We start from the raw sequence: 22126 nt of genomic DNA, 5'->3' as shown, positions 1-22126 counted from the left end.
CAAGCAGTGACGAGGGGGTGTCGGGGGGTGTGGGCAGCAGAGCGGACGGCCCTACGGTGCGACGGGCTGTGGCGTGGCATACTTACTCGCCGTACGGCTTGTACTTTGCGGCGGGGCGAGCCTCGTAGTAGAACTTCTTGAACTCGTCCATCCACACCTCGGCCGTGCGCCGCGTGTTCCTGTGGAAGGCGGCAGGGGGATGCGCACGTATGGGGGAGAGGGGGGTGGAGAGAGCCCACCATGACAATAATAAAAACTAAATTGCAAATAATAATTATTACTCCCGTGGTTCGAAACTGGCTGGGTCACTATGGATCCACTGCTGCGCCTGCAGACATTGTCCGGGAAAACCGCGCATTTCGGAGCTTCGCAAAACTGTGCTAAGCGGAGTTTTGCGTCTCCAGCCGACGGTCACAGCAAACCAGCATAACGGAGAGATGAACACAGGTGAACAAACATTACAAATAGACTAAGAGAGCACGTAGTCGGGCAGATAGAGTGGCAGCGGTGGTGTTGGTGGTAGTATGACACACCGCAACGCAAGCCGTTTGGCCTTCCCAAAACTCCCACACTGGTGTTGTGCATGTACCAAGTTGTCTAATGGTGTCAAGATGATGAACAAACACAAATGTAGCTGGACCAGAGGCAAAGAGGAGAACGACTGTGACGAGAGGTGAGGCGACTGCTAGAGATCACCCAGGTAAGGCCCACTGAGCTATAGTGTATCGCTATTTTTTTCAGAAGCAACCTAGCTTATCACAAATGATTGCTCAACGAAGTGCCTTAACACATGGAATTGTATAGCAGCCAAGTACAGTGAAACCTTGGATTGCGAGTAACTTGGTCTGCGAGTGTTTTGCAAGACGAGCTAAAATTTTTAAATAAATATTAATTTGATAAACGAGCGACGTCTTGCAATACGAGCAGCACGTGTACAGTAATACGCTTTGTCTGCCGAGCGTCACATGATCATAACTGAGCCAATGGTTCTTCTCTCTCGCTGGGGGATTGTGGGTAATCGCTTTGTCTGCCGAGTGTCACGTGATCACAACTGAGCCAATGGTTCTTCTCTCTCTCGCTGCGGGATTGTGGGTAATCATCTCCCATGCTCGGTCTCAGTCGGCGTGCCTCACTCGTATAGTCAACATCCGTGCGAGCGTATACTGTTCACTACAGTACTATAGTGTTGTGACCACGTGTATACTGTTTACTATAGTACTATAGTGTTGTGACCACGTGTGTACTGTTTACTACAGTACTATAGTGTTGTGACCACGTGTATACTGTTTACTACAGTACTATAGTGTTGTGACCACGTGTTTACTGTTTACTACAGTACTATAGTGTTGTGACCACGTGTATACTGTTTACTACAGTACTATAGTGTTGTGACCACGTGTATACTGTTTACTACAGTACTATAGTGTTGTGACCACGTGTATACTGTTTACTACAGTACTATAGTGTTGTGACCACGTGTATACTGTTTACTATAGTACTATAGTATTGTGACCACGTGTGTACTGTTTACTACAGTATAGTCTTGTGACCACGTGTATACTCTTTACTACAGTACTATAGTGTTGTGACCACGTGTGTACTGTTTACTACAGTACTATAGTGTTGTGACCACGTGTATACTGTTTACTATAGTGTTGTGACCACGTGTATACTGTTTACTATAGTACTATAGTGTTGTGACCACGTGTATACTGTTTACTACAGTACTATAGTGTTGTGACCACGTGTATACTGTTTACTATAGTACTATAGTGTTGTGACCACGTGTATACTGTTTACTATAGTACTATAGTGTTGTGACCACGTGTATACTGTTTACTATAGTGTTGTGACCACGTGTATACTGTTTACTAAAGTACTATAGTGTTGTGACCACGTGTATACTGTTTACTATAGTACTATAGTGTTGTGACCACGTGTATACTGTTTACTACAGTACTATAGTGTTATGACCACGTGTATACTGTTTACTACAGTACTATAGTGTTGTGACCACGTGTATACTGTTTACTACAGTACTATAGTGTTGTGACCACGTGTGTACTGTTTACTACAGTACTATAGTGTTGTGACCACGTGTATACTGTTTACTACAGTACTATAGTGTTGTGACCACGTGTATACTGTTTACTATAGTACTATAGTGTTGTGACCACGTGTATACTGTTTACTATAGTACTATAGTGTTGTGACCACGTGTATACTGTTTACTATAGTACTATAGTGTTGTGACCACGTGTATACTGTTTACTATAGTACTATAGTGTTGTGACCACGTGTATACTGTTTACTATAGTACTATAGTCTTGTGACCACGTGTATACTGTTTACTATAGTACTATAGTGTTGTGACCACGTGTATACTGTTTACTACAGTACTATAGTGTTGTGACCACGTGTTTACTGTTTACTATAGTACTATAGTGTTGTGACCACGTGTATATACTGTTTACTACAGTACTATAGTGTTGTGACCACGTGTATACTGTTTACTACAGTACTATAGTGTTGGGACCACGTGTATACTGTTTTCTATAGTGTTGTGACCACGTGTATACTGTTTACTACAGTACTATAGTGTTGTGACGACGTGTATACTGTTTACTACAGTACTATAGTGTTGTGACCACGTGTATACTGTTTACTACAGTACTATAGTGTTGTGACCACGTGTGTACTGTTTATTATGGTACTATAGTGTTGTGACTACGTGTGTACTGTTTACTATAGTACTATAGTGTTGTGACCACGTGTATACTGTTTACTACAGTATAGTGTTGTGACCACGTGTATACTGTTTACTACAGTACTATAGTGTTGTGACCACGTGTATACTGTTTACTACAGTACTATAGTGTTGTGACCACGTGTATACTGTTTACTATGGTACTATAGTGTTGTGACCACGTGTATACTGTTTACTACAGTATAGTGTTGTGACCACGTGTGTACTGTTTACTACAGTACTATAGTGTTGTGACCACGTGTATACTGTTTACTACAGTACTATAGTGTTGTGACCACGTGTATACTGTTTACTACAGTACTATAGTGTTGTGACCACGTCTATACTGTTTACTACAGTACTATAGTGTTGTGACCACGTGTATACTGCTTACTACAGTACTATAGTGTTGTTACCACGTGTATACTGTTTACTACAGTACTATAGTGTTGTGACCACGTGTATACTGTTTACTACAGTACTATAGTGTTGTGACCACGTGTATACTGTTTACTATAGTACTATAGTGTTGTGACCACGTGTATACTGTTTACTACAGTACTATAGTGTTGTGACCACGTGTATACTGTTTACTAAAGTATAGTGTTGTGACCACGTGTATACTGTTTACTATAGTATTATAGTGTTGTGACCACGTGTGTACTGTTTACTCTAGTACTATAGTGTTGTGACCACGTGTATACTATTTACTATAGTGTTGTGACCACGTGTATACTGTTTACTACAGTACTATAGTGTTGTGACCACGTGTGTTCTGTTTACTACAGTACTATAGTGTTGTGACCACGTGTGTACTGTTTACTATAGTACTATTGTGTTGTGACCACGTGTATACTGTTTACTACAGTACTATAGTGTTGTTACCACGTGTATACTGTTTACTACAGTACTATAGTGTTGTGACCACGTGTGTACTGTTTACTACAGTACTATAGTGTTGTGACCACGTGTATACTGTTTACTATAGTACTATAGTGTTGTGACCACGTGTATACTGTTTACTACAGTACTATAGTGTTGTGACCACGTGTATACTGTTTACTAAAGTATAGTGTTGTGACCACGTGTATACTGTTTACTACAGTACTATAGTGTTGTGACCACGTGTATACTGTTTACTAAAGTATAGTGTTGTGACCACGTGTGTGTGCGTAAAGCATTTTTTTTATTTTGTGTCCAAGTGTAGTGACTGTTTTTTAGTAACTGTACTGCAAGTGAAGGTCGTCCTACACAATAACCCTCCTCCTCTCTCTCGTCTCCCTCACACCAGCCACGATTAAATGTAATTAATAAATTTAATTACTTTATATTAAATTTAAATAATACAAATATAAAAAGGTATTTTGTATTAATCATTTTTATATGAATACAGTATTTTTGGGTTGTGGAACGAATCATCCGAGTTTCCATTATTTCTTATGGGGAAATTCGCTTTGGATCACGAGCACGTTTCCGGAACGAATGATGCTCGCAATCTAAGGTTTCACTGTACTCTAAACTCGTAAAATTTATTCTAAATGTGGAGGGAAAAACCGAAGGACCCACGCAAAAATTCACCGAACCACGGGGACAGAGATACACGCAAACTCCAAATCTACAGCAGGCGTCAGGGTCATGATCGAACCCACGACCTTCCTGTATACCAGGCGAGGTTGTTAACGTATCGCCACCACGGTGCCGCATACCCAAGCACACAGAACAAGCAACAGGAGGAAGAGCAATGATCCGCAAGATTGACGCTGTGAAGGACGATCTCCAGCACAGGGCGGCGACGAGAAACGGCAGCCGTGAAGCTGGCACGAGATTTGGAAACAGGCAGAGGAGATCTCATTTGCCTCCGTCATCTCTACAAGAAGATTGAAGGAAACTAAAGCTGCACAATATTTCATGGTAATTAATTGTGCAAAGTGATGTGGGCATAAATCGGGTGATTATTGGAACGGAGGTGGAAGCGTGACATCGTGCGGAAGTAGTTAAATCGGTGGCACGGGACTTAAATCTGGACTGGAAGAGAGTGGCAGGAATCAACCGGGTGGGAGGGAATCCCAAGCTGTGGGGGCAGCAGTGGAGATGCCTGCGTACCCTTGCCTTCAAAGCGCCGGATCGCAGTCGCGCGCCACCGCCGCTACTGCCACCACCACCACCACCGTACCCAGGGTCTTGGCGAGAGGCCTAGTCAAGCGACTCCAGAAGCAGGGGCTGGGGAATCGAACCCTTCGCTTCGCGAGTTGAACGAGGGGCTCGGGTAGGCGAGCGCTCCGAGAGGCGCCAGGCTACGTGGCCGCTCGCCCGCCCGCTCACTTGATGTAGGTGTTGGCGTTGCCCTCGGGGAACGTGTAGGGGTGGCGCTTGCGGAAGACGTGGCCCACGCGGCTGCACGGGATGATCTCCAGCGACCCGCCGCACTGCCACACGCGGAAGGAGATCTCTGCGCGCGGTGAAGACACGAGCGGTGAAGACACGAGCGGTGAAGACACGCGCGCGGTGAAGACACGAGCGGTGAAGACACGAGCGGTGAAGACACGAGCGGTGAAGACACGCGCGCGGTGAAGACACGAGCGGTGAAGACACGAGCGGTGAAGACACGAGCGGTGAAGACACGAGCGCGGTGAAGACACGAGCGCGGTGAAGACACGAGCGGTGAAGACACGAGCGGTGAAGACACGCGCGGTGAAGACACGAGCGGTGAAGACACGAGCGGTGAAGACACGCGCGCGGTGAAGACACGAGCGCGGTGAAGACACGCGCGCGGTGAAGACACACGCGCGCACGGTGCGGTGTCGTGATGCGCCATTAACATTTTTGGATGAGGCCACTGGAATGGTCTGGGGCAATATCTTTCTCGTGAAAACCCTCCCGATATCCACAGTCGTCGCCACTTCCTGGTCTCCAGCTCGAGACGCTTGACGCAGTTCCAAGCGAAATGTCCCATCCATTTGCCATATTTGGATGTGGGGAATTGTTCTACAATTTACTGGTGAGCTGTACCAAAAAAAATGACAAATGTCTGTGCACGTGATCATTTAATTTGTTTGGCTGTACTGCTGGAGGAGGGTTTTTTAGCCGAACCCAAAAATCTATTACGTATGTAAAGCCTTAGCAGACTGTTAGGGCAAGTGAAGGCCGGCACAGCACACGAGGGGGTGGGTGGTCAGCACCCGTGACCGTCAGTCTTTGTCTCCCCAATGTTGATGTTTTACACATCGCACCAGGTACTCTTTGCAGGCTGAGTGGACCGCTGGGAAGCCACAGACCTGTTCACATATTCGTCACCGGTGTTGGCCGTGAGCGGGAATCGAACTCTGGTCGCCGGGTTCGTAGCGCGGCGCGCTGACCGCTGATCCACACGCATGTGAGAGATGTGTGCACGCACACAAAAGGCAAAGGTCCCCCGTAAAGTCTCAACAGACTGTTGGGGAAAATGCTGTTAGCGAGCACCTATGAAGGCCGGCACGGCACATGAGGGGGGTAGGTGGCCAGCACCACGCCCGGCCGTCTTTGTCTCCCCAGTGGCGATGATTACACACTGGACCAGGTACTCATTTGAGGCTGAGCCGACCTAGGGAAGGTTCAGGACCAGTTCAGATAATCATCATTGGTGTTGGCCGTGAGCGGGAATGGAACTCGGGTCACCGGGTTTGTAGCGCAGTGCCCTAACCACCGCACTATCGCACACGCACACACATGTACACGCACGCACGGACAGTCACAAACATAAACACGTACACATTTGCAACACACACGGGGATTAACTTAACTTCTCCCCAGATATTATCTGGGTCTGTGGTAGCCTGGAGTACGTGGCACAGGACTGGTAGCCACAACCAGAGCGACGGGTGTACATACGGCCGAAACGAACGCCTGCAGTCGCAGGAGCCTGCAAGCTCACGCACGTACGCACGCCCGGATACACCTACACGCACATGTACGCGTGAACCCCTACCCAGGTTCTCTCCACCCCAGATGTCCATGGCTGTGTCGTATTTTCCCAGTTCCTCAAACCAGGAGCGGTGGATGGCGAACAACCCCCCGGCAATCACAGGCGTCCTGAAACACACGCGCGCAGACGCATAACACAATAAACAACAGCCATCGGACACGACAATAATAACCGCCGTTCGCCACTAAGTGGCGGCGATGTCACCACGGCGCTTGCTAGGTGCTCTTTGACACCGACAAAGAGGCACACAACAAAAACAACAACAACAACAACCACCAACCGACATGTACAAAGACAAAGATCCCCCAGTATAGCTTTTAACAGGCTGTCGGTGTCAGTGCTGTTAGCGAGCACCTATTCAGGCCGCCATGGCACACGGAGGGGGTGGTGTGGCCAGCGGCCTCGCCTGGCCACCTTTCTCCAGGGCTGACATTTGCACACCTCACCATGTGCTTAATAAAGACTGAGTCGACCTAGGGGAGCCCCAGGACCGGTTCAAATATGCACCGCTAATATTGGTCATGAGTGGGAACTGAAGTCGGGTCGCCAGGTTCGTAGTGCAGGACGATAACCACTACACCATGAGGCCTCCTTCGCCAGTACCAAAATATACTAACAGGGTTTTTTCCCCTTTTTTCTGGCAACAAAACTGACACCTTTTGCGAGGAATCATGTTAACATAAACCACAATACTTGCAGTCAAATGCAAACAAAAAACAATACTCCGATAATTTATGCATTGTCCTTGAAAGTGATTGGTCCACACCAGAGACAGCTTTTCTTAGAGCCTAGTCTCATACGGTGTTCGACCAGATGACGCCAAAAGGCGCAACTACACTGCTCCGTGTACGCGCGCACACACACATGTGCACATTGGTGTGGACATGTGTGCACACGTATGTGAAAACGCACATGTATGTGAAAACGCACATGAACAGGTATATGCACACACATGTGCATACACATGGACACACGCACACAGACACACGGACACACACGGACCGTATGGGCTGTGTGGGGTCCTCCCTCTTGGCAGACTGCTCTGGAGAAAGGTGCTCCCATTTAAAGTGCAGGCTCCAGTCGAACCCTGAACACGCGAAGCATACACAAACGTAACAATACACAATCATTATTATGTATTACACGGTTTTGTGTTGAACTAGGACCCATATCTAACAGAAAGGGTGCTTGCTCATAGGCATCTGGTGGTTCAACCAAGCCTTCCTCTGCCGATGAGACGATGAGAAGTCAAAACCGGTCCAGATTTTGCGTTTGTTGAACCAATGCGACTGAAATCATGCACACTGAAAATAATATTTACTTGTTTTTTATGTAGAGGGGCAGATATTTGAAGGTGGTACAGTGTCTGCTTGTTTATACACATTTTTGTTTTAATTAATGAGACGTTGACCATCGTGGTGAAGTATGGTCAAACAGCACACCCCCCCCCCCGCCCCGCACCTTCTCCCACAATGGATGACAATCTTAAACTACGGCCACAAATCCCAAGAAACTCTGGATCCACCAGCCATGGGGTTAGCTGGATAGATGAGAAGCAGGGCGATTTGAGAATTTCCCACACCTCCGTATCAGCACGGTTGGGGATGTAGGGTGCGAAAGAAGTTCAACGTACATACGTACGTATACCACGGCAGCTCAGTTACCGTATATATTTTGCGTACATCGCAAACACATCCTTCGCTCTGTGCATGACTCGGTGTGCATTGCGAGGGTACAGAACGTAATTGAACCCACGAATGGTAAAAGCCCCAATGTTAAATTGACGTGTTGGCGGCACACCGGTGCAGCATGACACGCAACACCACTGTGTATTGTTGTGCTGCAGTCTGACGATGTCGCTGTGTTGCCCTTGAGCGAGCTGCAGGACTCTCCATCAGAAGTTGCCCTTAGATTCAGCAGCTGCTTTGCCATTCGAACGTGTCGGTGGTGACACCACGAGTCGTTATCTGTTGATGCCACCGTCCACCAAGAAACGATTCCGGAAATGAACAGAGGGACCGTCCGACCAACACGGAGCAGCCAATCGTCATCAGGCCGGGTGCTGCTGTACGGCAACAGACTGTGCGGCTTCTTTGTGTTCAGCCGCTCGTGTGAACGTTCGTCTTCCGACTGCTTCGACATCACGAGAACTGATTTTGACCGCACCAACCCGCAAGATTGTCCGACCGGGGTTTGCGAATAGCGGTCAAAATGAATAATTATTGCGAAATATTTCGCTTTTTGTTTTGTTTATACCGCGCATCTTCACCGCCACCAATACGATCAAACAGAGCACCCTCACCACCACCAATACCAACAATCAGAGCCCCCTCACCACCACCAATACCAACAATCAGAGCCCCCTCACCACCACCAATACCAACAAACAGAGCCACCTCACCACCACCAATACCAACAATCAGAGCACCCTCACCGCCACCAATACCAACAATCAGAGCCCCCTCACCACCACCAATACCAACAATCAGAGCCCCCTCACCACCACCAATACCAACAAACAGAGCCACCTCACCACCACCAATACCAACAGAGCCCCCTCACCACCACCAATACCAACAAACAGAGACCCCTCACCACCAATACCAACAAACAGAGCCCCCTCACCACCATCAATACCAACAAACAGAGCCCCCTCACCACCAATACCAACAATCAGAGCCCCCTCACCACCACCAATACCAACAAACAGAGCCACCTCACCACCACCAATACCAACAGAGCCCCCTCACCACCACCAATACCAACAAACAGAGACCCCTCACCACCAATACCAACAAACAGAGCCCCCTCACCACCATCAATACCAACAAACAGAGCCCCCTCACCACCAATACCAACAATCAGTGCCCCCTCACCACCACCAATACCAACAAACAGAGCCCCTCACCACCACCAATACCAACAATCAGAGCCCCCTCACCACCAATACCAACAAACAGAGCCCCCTCACCACCACCAATACCAACAATCAGAGCCCCCTCACCACCACCAATACCAACAATCAGAACCCCCTCACCACCAATACCAACAAACACAGCCCTCTCACCACCACCAATACCAACAAACAGAGCCCTCTCACCACCACCAATACCAACAGAGCCCCCTCACCACCACCAATACCAACAATCAGAGACCCCTCACCACCAATACCAACAATCAGAGCCCCCTCACCACCACCAATACCAACAATCAGAGACCCCTCACCACCACCAATACCAACAAACACAGCCCCCTCACCACCACCAATACCAACAAACAGAGCCCCCTCACCACCACCAATACCAACAAACAGAGCCCCCTCACCACCACCAATACCAACAATCAGAGCCCCCTCACCACCAATACCAACAATCAGAGCCCCCTCACCACCACCAATACCAACAAACAGAACCCCTCACCACCACCAATACCAACAATCAGAGACCCCTCACCACCACCAATACCAACAATCAGAGCCCCCTCACCACCACCAATACCAACAATCAGAGCCCCCTCACCACCAATACCAACAATCAGAGCCCCCTCACCACCACCAATACCAACAATCAGAGCCCCCTCACCACCACCAATACCAACAATCAGAGCCCCCTCACCACCACCAATACCAACAATCAGAGCCCCTCACCACCACCAATACCAACAATCAGAGCCCCCTCACCACCACCAATACCAACAAACAGAGCCCTCTCACCACCACCAATACCAACAAACAGAGCCCTCTCACCACCACCAATACCAACAAACAGAGCCCCCTCACCACCACCAATACCAACAATCACAGACCCCTCACCACCACCAATACCAACAATCAGAGACCCCTCACCACCACCAATACCAACAAACAGAGCCCTCTCACCACCACCAATACCAACAAACAGAGCCCTCTCACCACCACCAATACCAACAAACAGAGCCCCCTCACCACCACCAATACCAACAATCAGAGCCCCCTCACCGCCACCAATACCAACAATCAGAGCCCCCTCACCACCACCAATACCAACAATCAGAACCCCCTCACCACCACCAATACCAACAGAGCCCCCTCACCACCACCAATACCAACAAACACAGCCCCCTCACCACCACCAATACCAACAAACAGAGCACCCTCACCACCACCAATACCAACAATCAGAGCCCCCTCACCACCACCAATACCAACAATCAGAGACCCCTCACCACCACCAATACCAACAAACACAGCCCCCTCACCACCACCAATACCAACAAACACAGCCCCCTCACCACCACCAATACCAACAAACACAGCCCCCTCACCACCACCAATACCAACAATCAGAGACCCCCCACCACCACCAATACCAACAATCAGAGTCCCCTCACCACCACCAATACCAACAATCAGAGCCCCCTCACCACCACCAATACCAACAATCAGAGCCCCCTCACCACCACCAATACCAACAATCAGAGACCCCTCACCACCACCAATACCAACAAACAGAGCCCCCTCACCACCACCAATACCAACAAACACAGCCCCCTCACCACCAATACCAACAAACACAGCCCCCTCACCACCACCAATACCAACAATCAGAGCCCCCTCACCACCACCAATACCAACAATCAGAGCCCCCTCACCACCACCAATACCAACAATCAGAGCCCCCTCACCACCACCAATACCAACAATCAGAGCCCCCTCACCACCACCAATACCAACAATCAGAGACCCCTCACCACCAATACCAACAATCAGAGACCCCTCACCACCACCAATACCAACAAACAGAGCCCCCTCACCACCACCAATACCAACAAACACAGCCCCCTCACCACCAATACCAACAAACACAGCCCCCTCACCACCACCAATACCAACAATCAGAGCCCTCTCACCACCACCAATACCAACAAACAGAGACCCCTCACCACCATCAATACCAACAAACACAGCCCCCTCACCACCACCAATACCAACAATCAGAGCCCCCTCACCACCACCAATACCAACAATCAGAACCCCCTCACCACCACCAATACCAACAAACACAGCCCCCTCACCACCACCAATACCAACAAACAGAGCACCCTCACCACCACCAATACCAACAATCAGAGCCCCCTCACCACCACCAATACCAACAATCAGAGACCCCTCACCACCACCAATACCAACAAACACAGCCCCCTCACCACCACCAATACCAACAAACACAGCCCCCTCACCACCACCAATACCAACAAACACAGCCCCCTCACCACCACCAATACCAACAATCAGAGACCCCCCACCACCACCAATACCAACAATCAGAGTCCCCTCACCACCACCAATACCAACAATCAGAGCCCCCTCACCACCACCAATACCAACAATCAGAGCCCCCTCACCACCACCAATACCAACAATCAGAGACCCCTCACCACCACCAATACCAACAAACAGAGCCCCCTCACCACCACCAATACCAACAAACACAGCCCCCTCACCACCAATACCAACAAACACAGCCCCCTCACCACCACCAATACCAACAATCAGAGCCCCCTCACCACCACCAATACCAACAATCAGAGCCCCCTCACCACCACCAATACCAACAATCAGAGCCCCCTCACCACCACCAATACCAACAATCAGAGCCCCCTCACCACCACCAATACCAACAATCAGAGACCCCTCACCACCAATACCAACAATCAGAGACCCCTCACCACCACCAATACCAACAAACAGAGCCCCCTCACCACCACCAATACCAACAAACACAGCCCCCTCACCACCAATACCAACAAACACAGCCCCCTCACCACCACCAATACCAACAATCAGAGCCCTCTCACCACCACCAATACCAACAAACAGAGACCCCTCACCACCATCAATACCAACAAACACAGCCCCCTCACCACCACCAATACCAACAATCAGAACCCCCTCACCACCACCAATACCAACAAACAGAGCCCCCTCACCACCACCAATACCAACAATCAGAACCCCCTCACCACCAATACCAACAAACAGAGACCCCTCACCACCACCAATACCAACAATCAGAGCCCCACCACCAATACCATCATATAGTGCCCCCTCACCACCACCAATACCAACAAACAGAGACCCCTCACCACCACCAATACCAACAATCAGAACCCCCTCACCACCACCAATACCAACAAACAGAGCCCCCTCACCACCACCAATACCAACAATCAGAGACCCCCCACCACCACCAATACCAACAAACAGAGCACCCTCACCACCACCAATACCAACAATCAGAGCCCCACCACCAATACCATCATATAGTGCCCCCTCACCACCACCAATACCAACAAACAGAGACCCCTCACCACCACCAATACCAACAATCAGAGCCCCCTCACCACCACCAATACCAACAAACAGAGCCCCCTCACCACCATCAATACCAACAATCAGAACCCCCTCACCACCAATACCAACAAACAGAGCCCTCTCACCACCACCAATACCAACAAACAGAGCCCCCTCACCACCACCAATACCAACAATCAGAGCCCCCTCACCACCACCAATACCAACAAACAGAGCCCCCTCACCACCACCAATACCAACAATCAGAACCCCCTCACCACCAATACCAACAATCAGAGCCCCCTCACCGCCACGCAGGTCGGATGAGGCTGGGACATAGTTGAAGGTGTCCATGCTGATGACGTCTATGATGGGGCTCACCACCCTGGTGGGTTCCTGGGAACAAGAGGGGCCAGAGCGTCACAGCCAGGCCACGCGCTTTCGCTTCACACAACCACAGTGCATGAAGGCCTTGGTGGAGGTGGGAGGGGTCATAATGGCCGTGTCAGGACACCATAAGTACCACACGTGTCACACACTTGTGTATATGTCTGTTTGACTTTGCACATGTTTTGAGCGTATGTCGTTATAAAAACGGTCAGTGCATCGCGTGATTTCAGATGCACTTCTGCGGCTGTCTGGAATGCTCTTCCTTTTGATATGAGGAAGCCACTGCAGCTATGCACTTTTAAATCGTCTAGATTGAAAACTCATTTCTTTAGAACTGCCTTCTGTGTTAAGTTTGTTGTCCTTCTCCCACACCTCCGATTAGCACAGTAGGCTGCGTACCTTGCGAAAGAAGTTCAATGTACATACATAAATGTGTTTATGCAATAATGTGGCTATATATGTGTGGTGAGTAGCATTCTGGTGAGTGCACTGCGCTACTAACCCAGTGACTCGAGGTCAATTCCAGCTCAAGATCACTAACAGTGGCGAATATTTAAACTGGTCCTGGGCCTCCCCTAGATCAACTAAGCCGTAAATGAGTACCTAATGCGATATGCAAACATCGTCACTGGGGAGACAAAGGTGGCCAGGCATGGTGCTGGCCACCCACCCCGTCGTAGTGTGCCGTGTTGGCCTTCATAGGTACTCGCTATCAGCACTTGCCCCAACAGTCTGTTAGAGAAGGCTAGAGGAGAAATCTTTGACATTGCGTGTGTTGTAATGCGTGTATTACTTCTATTTTATTACACTTGTTTACCCAGTAAAATCCTCGTAACTTTTTCAGACGGGTGTTGTCAAGTGTTGTCTGTATGGGACGATAATTGCAATGTGTAATCCTAATGACACGGAGATCACATCTTCTCCATTGCCCATTCCCTTCCTCTTCCCTCCCCTCGCCCCTCCACCCCTTCCCGTCCCTCCCCTGTAAGCCCTTTCGTGACCCCCTGCGTGCCCTCTGTTAACGGTCACTCGGCCCTTACCCCCTGCCATCTAAATCACTCTGTTGTTGTGACCGCTTTTTAAACTATGGAAAGCGCCTTAAGCTAAGGAGCTCCATAAATATAAAATGAGATAGTGTGCGTGTGTGCATACCATACGGGCCTTCATTGGCACTCGCTAGCAGCTAACAGCATTTGGCTCAACAGTCGAGGTTGCTATACAGGGGACACGATGTCGGGGAATGTTTTTTTGCGCTTGAACCGCACCTCCGATTAGCACGGTTGGCTAGGTTAAAGTGCGAAAATAAGTGCGTGTGTGTACGAATGCCTACTCTGTGAAGGCGCTGCAGGAGAGGCTGCAGCCAGGCCGTGTTGGCCTCGCAGTGGCTGTCGAGAAACGTGAGCACGGGCGCGTGAGCAGCGTCCGCACCTCGCACACGAGACCGGATCAACCCTGTAAGCATAAAGACAAAGATCCCCTGTAATGGCTTGAACAGACTGTCGGGGCGAGTGCTGTTAGCGAGCACCTATGAAGGCCGGCACAGCGCACGATGGGGGTGGGTGGCCAGCACCACGTCTGGCCACCTTTGTCTCCCTAGTGGAGATCTTTACACACCGCACCAGGTACTCATTTGAAAGGAAGCCCAGGTACCGATTCAGATAATCGTCACCGATGTTGGCTGTGAACAGGAATCGAACTCGGGTCGCCGGGTTCATAGCATAGCGCGCTAACCGCTACACTATCGCTCCCCTGTACGCGAACACGCACAGACAAATACAAAGATTCCTTCATGCAGCCTTCGCCGGCTGTTGGGGAAAAGTGCCGTGAGCGAACAACCTAGGAAGGCCGTCACGGCGCACGTGGGGGTGTTTACATCTGTGCTCATTTGTGCTCCAGGTATTAATTTAAGGGTGAGTCGACCTAGTGGTGGCCGGGAACTGGTTCAGATATTCATCACTGTTGTTGGCCGTGAGCGGAAATCGAACTTTGGGCGGTCGGGATCGTAGGGCAGTGTGATAACTACTGGGCCTCCGATTAGCCCGGTTGGTTAAGAACGGTGAGCAAGAAGTTCAACATACATGCATACGGGCCATCGCTCCACACGTGCACATTCGCGCGCACACGCGCGCGCAAACGCGTGTACACGTACCCTCCCTCTGCGAGTTCCGTAGACACACCACCTTGGGCAGCGAACTCAGCAGCTCACAGTCCGCGGCTTCCGGTCGGCACATAGGAAAAGAGACAAGCACGGCACACATCCTTCAAAGAGGTAAAAGTAAACTTTGTGGCAATAGCAAGCAGTCGAGTGCGGAGGGTGGTGGTGGTATAGAGGGGGTGGTTGTGGTTATCAGAAGATGGTGATAGTAAATGGTGGGACATTACATTACTTTACATTACTATCCATTACTTATGTAGTGACATCACGGATGTCACTGTGTGGTGCCGGCCCTAGCGAGGCATGGCGTGCGATGCATTGTCATTGCGGACACCCCGTGGGTGGGTGTAGTACCAGCCCTAGAGGGGGCTCAGTGAGCGCTGGGTCATAGCGCTCAGTGGCACCACACGTAGCGTGCAGTGCTGACTCCTACAGGAGGGTGTGTGAGAGTGTCAGCCATGGGATGAAGTTACCCCAGGCCATGGCACTCTGGTTGACCCTGGAAGGCACGTGACGAGTAAGATCTACACAGGGGCCCCAGGTGGGGGCTTGGGGGTGGTTACGTGTCAGGGTGAGATCCTATGGGAAGCGTCGAGAAACGACAAGAGGTTTCTCGAAGGTGGTCGTGGCCAAGGGCGGGGCCAGCCACGACCCGGGGGTATATAAACCGGGTCCCCACAGGGACCGGGGCTCTCGGCGTTGCTGGTGTCATCTGAAGATCTACGATCTACGTTCTAGGTCCAAGAAGAAGTCACCAACATGTGGACGAGGACCCAAGCCAGGGTCCTGTCCGTTGTAGCTACTCCCAGTAACTAGCGTAGTTAGCCTGGTGGTCCACCACCACAGGTTATCTGGCAAAGGGGCAGTAACCCCTTTGCGTTCATGTGTTGGTGTTGATAAAGATGTGTTGCCTCCAAAGAGTACGACTCGCGACTCAGTTGAATCCACTACACTTACGTCACACGCGGTGGCTTTTTCCACGACAGACGATTTAGCGATGTTCCCGTAAGTCTGTCGACGCGGCGGCATGGGCGAGTGCGTCTTATTGAACGACGCTGACGAAGGATGCGTTCCCCATCTTGCCGGTCGCGTTTGGAGCGATCGAGCGGCCAGCGGAAAAGTTCGAGCTCGTTTACGCGAAATGCGACGTCTCGGATGTGATAAGCGGTCGACGAGCAGTAGGTGGTTGACATTGAATTTAACAGAGCTGCATATTGTAATGAAATAGCATTACAATATGCAGCGTTCCAGAGTTTAGCAGCGTTTATTATCGACTCTCGCCGGAGCCGACAATAAAATGAAGCCTACTTTGTCGGAGGCCGTCCGCGTTCATCCTATATTGGAGACTAACCTTGTCATTGGAATGTGGAATATCTACACTTGGCTCAGGGCCACCAACAGAGATGAGCACTGCCCCGACACGTGTTTGGAGTAGGGAGACATGCGGCCCGGTAGTTGGTGGATGGCAGCGGTGGTTGGTGAGAGACGGGGGCCCCGCATGATTGAATGTTTGTATGTTGAACTTATTTTGCACCATACGTAACCAACCGTGCTAATCGGTGATGCGGTGAATAGGGAGGGACTGAGAGTGAAACAATGTGGTGGTGGTGCTGCTGCCGTATTGCACAAAAGACAAAGACCCCCCCCCCCGTATAGCCTGAACAGTCTGGTGGGGTAAGTGCTGTTAGCGAGCACCTATGAAGGCCGGAACAGCACACGAGGGGGCGGGTCGCCAACACCACACCTGGCCGCCTTTGTCTCGCTAGTGACGATGTTTACACAACGCACCAGGTACTCATTTGAGGCTGAGTCGACCTAGGGGAGGCCCAGGACCGGTTCAGATAATCGTCACTGGTTTTGGCCGTGAGCGGGAATCGAACTTGGGTCACCGGGTTTGTAGTGCAGCGCGCTAACCTCTACACTACCGCTCCCCACCCACACAAACGCACGCTTACACACATGCGCGTGTTTGGGGGGGGGGGAGAGGGCGGAGAGGAGTGACTCACGATCGTCACTAAAGTCGTCCACGAGGATGATCTCCTGGATGAGGTCGAGCGGCGTGCGTCCCAGAACGCTGGCAACACGGTCAGGGCAAAGAAATCAGAGGCGCGGCGTCACTCGGGGACAATGGCTCGCAGGCTGCGATAATGACAGTAATTTACATTTGAAAGGTGCATTTCACCCGTGGATCCCAATACGCCGTGTATGGAAAGTAGGGTAATAAGACGGAGCCAGCAGCGTAAATGGCCAAAACTGCATGGGGGAAAAAGGCTATTTTAAAGAAGTGAGTTTTCAGGGCATATTTAAAAAGCAGTAAATATTATGTTTGCCTTCTAATTATCAGAGGCCAACGCGTTCCGTAGACTGCGGAGCTGCACTGGCAAAAGCCTGATCACCCCGGGAACGGAGCCTTGACCTCGGAATACGAAGGAGATCAGAAATCTCAAGGTTCTTGCTGGTGGTGTATTGAAGTGTATCAGTTCCTGGAAGTAATGTGGGTGCTAACCCATTGACAGTCTTGTAGGTCAATAGCAGGACCTTGTAATCAATTCGATATTTGATTGGTAGCCGATCAAAAACACATCTAATCAATATTTAATATCGAATCGACATTTGATTGGCAAATATTGATTCAGAGCTCCGATTCCCAGACCCTACTGGCTTCACACATTCTATGGGGCTTGCAACGCTCCATCCCCACTAATCCCCCGGCCGTTGCGCTCACGCATGCGTGCGACGAATTGCACGTCAATTCATCTTCTTTGGTTCTTTCGGTAAAGTCACGTAGAATGAGAATAAAATAATAAATTGATCAAATAAAATAACACAATATTCTCATTATTGTGTTATTTTATTTTATCAATTGCAGTCACGAAAGCTTTAAATCGAAATTGTTTACATTAAAAAATAAAAAAAATCTACCTATACAAATTATACATCCTCCCTGGCTGCCACCATGAAATCAGAGTTGTAAGTGATCAAGGATCCTCACGCGCAACTCTCATCGCTCTTGTGCCTTTAGACCGATGGCACACTATAACAAGGATCAACAATGCACACGAGACAGTAAACACAATCATACATATTTCGCACCTCCGTTTAGCACGGTTGGCCACGTAGGGTGCAAAAGAAGTTCAACCTCCATTCACGTAAATCTAATCGTGACCGCGAATCGTGACAATTCAGGGAATCGTCGGGAGGTGGTGAGCTGCGAGGGGGGGAAATTGCCTAAGCGCTCAGCATCTCAAGCAGGCTTCAACATCACCTGCCGTCTTTAAAGTGCTCCACGGACTCGCCCCAGCCTACCCCGCCCCCCCTCTCATCTCTCTCTCTGCACCCCCCCCCCCCATGAAAAGTAACCGAGGCCTTGGTTGACACGACCGCGTCAGCGTTCACTCGGTGGGGGAGTGGGTCTGTCTCTCATTGGCTGCCCTCCACCGTCTGGACTGTTCTCGTTGCCAAGCTGCTGACTCCATGATTCCCGTCGCTCTAAATTCTCTTCGAGAGAAAAAAAACGTACTCACGTTCAGAAAGCAATTGGCCTAAAAAGTAACCCCAACCGGGCGTATTCTCTGCTGCTGTCTAAGTAATTGTCTCAGCAACTGTAATCTAGCGATGACCTGAAATTAGAGATTGGACCTGACTAAAGTAATATGCTCTCTGCAGTGGATTAACATGTTGCCATGGTGGTGAGATGTTAACTACCTCGCCCAGTATATGGGAGGTCGTGGGTTCGATCCCGGCACATGTATATTTGGAGTTTGCATGTTCTCCCCGTGGTCGCGTTAATTTGGATCCAGGTACTCCGGTTGTTTCCCCCACACATTTAGAATCAACATGCGTTTATATTTAATGGGCTGCTTAGAAATTTCCACACGATGATAAGCCACCCTCAGTGAGCTATCATTTGCGATAGCCAGGTCGCTTCTGAAAAGAGATACACAGCTCAGTGGGCCTTACCTGGTAAAATAAAATAAAAAAAAATTGGTTTCTATAGCTTATTAAGAAATTGACTGCGGAGCAACTTGGGGAACCAGGGTTTTATTTTACTTTACCTGCGCAGGGTCCGGAGCAGAGCTGAGCGTGCTTCGTTGTGGAACGTGATGATGATGCTGGTGGAGGGGAGGTCCTGGTCATAGTGGATGGTTGAGCATCTACACGCACAAAGACAAAGATCCCTCCACGTAGGCTGCACAGATTGGTGGGGAGAGTGCTGTTACGGCAAACGACCTATGAAGGCGAGTGTGGCGAGCATGGGAGGCAGGTGGGTGGTCAGCATCACACCCTGCAGCCTTTGTCTCCCCAGCGTTGACGTTTACAAACCGCGCCTGGCATCATGCTGTGCAAGGATGGGTCGACCCTAGGGGAGGCCCAGCACCGGTTCGGATAATCGCTGCCGACATAAGCCGTGGCTGGGAAAGGAACTCGGTTCACTGGGTTTGTGCTAATCGTTTTGCCACCACTCGACCGCATGCATGAACACGCACAAAAACCCACACGCAGAGATTACATGCAAGCGACACGTGTGTGTGTGTGTTCTATGGTTGTACAGTTATTGTTGCATGGGTGCTGTATGGGGTTGGCAGGAGTTGTGGTGGTGGATTGTTGTTGGTTGTGCTACCTGTAGACAGTATGTGCTGCGAGCGATTCTATAGGTGCAGCAGAGTGGTGCAGATTATTCCATAGCAATTGTCGCTCCTGGAAATGGCCTAAATTAGTTGTTGTATTGGTTTGGGTGTTGTATGGTTATGGTTGTTGTATCGTTGTGGCGGTTATATGGGTATGGTGTTGTATGGGTATAGACATATGGATAATGATGTTATAAGGTTGCTGTTGTTGTATGGGTGTTGTATGAGTATAAGTGTTGTATAGGTTTGGGTGTTATATGGTTATGGGTGTTGTATAGGTTTGGGTGTTGTATGGGTTTGGGTGTTGTATGCGTGTTGTATGCGTGTTGTATGCATGTTGTATGGGTGTTGTACAGGTGTTGTACGCGTGTTGTATGGGTGTTGTACAGGTGTTGTACAGGTGTTGTAGGCGTGTTGTATGCGTGTTGTACGCGTGTTGTATGCGTGTTGAATGCGTGTTGTAATGGTGTTGTATGCGTGTTGTACGCGTGTTGTATGTGTGTTGTACGTGTGTTGTATGGGTGTTGTATGCATGTTTGTATGGGTGTTGTATGGGTGTTGTATGGGTGTTGTACGGGTGTTGTACAGGTGTTGTACGCGTGTTGTATGGGTGTTGTATGCGTGTTGTATGGGTGTTGTATGCGTGTTGTATGGGTGTTGTACAGGTGTTGTATGGGTGTTGTATGGGTGTTGTATGGGTGTTGTACGGGTGTTGTATGAGTGTTGTATGGGTGTTGCATGCATGTTGTACAGGTGTTGTACGCGTGTTGTATGGGTGTTGTATGGGTGTTGTATGCGTGTTGTATGGGTGTTGTATGCGTGTTGTACGCGTGTTGTATGCGTGTTGTATGCATGTTGTACGGGTGTTGTATGGGTGTTGTACAGGTGTTGTATGCATGTTGTATGCGTGTTGTATGGGTGTTGTATGGGTGTTGTATGGGTGTTGTATGCGTGTTTTATGGGTGTTGTATGCGTGTTGTATGCGTGTTGTATGGGTGTTGTATGGGTGTTGTATGGGTGTTGTACGGGTGTTGTATGCGTGTTGTATGCGTGTTGTATGGGTGTTGTATGGGTGTTGTATGCGTGTTGTATGGGTGTTGTATGCGTGCTGTATGGGTGTTGTATGCGTGTTGTATGAGTGTTGTATGGGTGTTGTATGCGTGTTGTATGGGTGTTGTATGGGTGTTGTATGTGTGTTGTATGCGTGTTGTATGGGTGTTGTATGCGTGTTGTATGGGTGTTGTACGCGTGTTGTACGCGTGTTGTACGCGTGTTGTACGGGTGTTGTATGCGTGTTGTATGGGTGTTGTACGCGTGTTGTACGGGTGTTGTATGCGTGTTGTATGCGTGTTGTATGCGTGTTGTATGGGTGTTGTATGGGTGTTGTATGAGTGTTGTATGGGTGTTGTATGCGTGTTGCATGAGTGTTGTATGCGTGTTGTACGCGTGTTGTACGCGTGTTGTACGCGTGTTGTATGGGTGTTGTACGCGTGTTGTACGCGTGTTGTATGCGTGTTGTACGCGTGTTGTACGCGTGTTGTATGCGTGTTGTATGGGTGTTGTATGCGTGTTGTATGCGTGTTGTATGTGTGTTGTATGCGTGTTGTATGGGTGTTGTATGCGTGTTGTATGGGTGTTGTGTGCATGTTGTGTGGATGTTGTATGCATGTTGTATGCGTGTTGTATGCGTGTTGTATGGGTGTTGTATGCGTGTTGTATGCGTGTTGTATGCGTGTTGTATGCGTGTTGATTGCGTGTTGTGTGGATGTTGTATGCGTGTTGATTGCGTGTTGTATGCGTGTTGTATGGGTGTTGTATGCGTGTTGATTGCGTGTTGTATGCGTGTTGTATGCGTGTTGTATGCATGTTGTATGCGTGTTGTATGCGTGTTGTATGGGTGTTGTATGGGTGTTGT

At 49.5% G+C, this 22126-nt stretch overlaps 1 protein-coding gene across 3 annotated transcripts in view; it reads right to left on the bottom strand.

The window, feature by feature from the left end:
* The window catches only part of LOC116948466 (polypeptide N-acetylgalactosaminyltransferase 16-like), a 62250-nt gene that overhangs the window by 11190 nt on the left and 28934 nt on the right, over window positions 1-22126 (bottom strand). For all 3 annotated transcript variants that reach the window (XM_032965153.2, XM_032965155.2, XM_032965154.2), the window contains 9 exons: window positions 19639-19737; window positions 17590-17657; window positions 15578-15643; window positions 14759-14880; window positions 13347-13434; window positions 7710-7794; window positions 6711-6814; window positions 5069-5195; window positions 87-179 (listed from right to left, as the gene is read on the bottom strand). In XM_032965153.2, coding sequence (XP_032821044.2) covers window positions 87-179; window positions 5069-5195; window positions 6711-6814; window positions 7710-7794; window positions 13347-13434; window positions 14759-14880; window positions 15578-15643; window positions 17590-17657; window positions 19639-19737 — 852 coding nt within the window. The remainder of the gene's footprint in view (window positions 1-86; window positions 180-5068; window positions 5196-6710; window positions 6815-7709; window positions 7795-13346; window positions 13435-14758; window positions 14881-15577; window positions 15644-17589; window positions 17658-19638; window positions 19738-22126) is intronic.

This window comes from Petromyzon marinus, chromosome 33, assembly GCF_048934315.1.
Source record: "Petromyzon marinus isolate PM22_M1 ecotype Great Lakes invasive population chromosome 33, UKy_Petmar_22M1.pri1.0, whole genome shotgun sequence".
Taxonomy (NCBI): domain Eukaryota; kingdom Metazoa; phylum Chordata; class Hyperoartia; order Petromyzontiformes; family Petromyzontidae; genus Petromyzon; species Petromyzon marinus.
The sequence above is the reverse complement of the archived record's forward strand: the minus strand, read 5'-3'. Positions and strand labels throughout refer to the sequence as shown.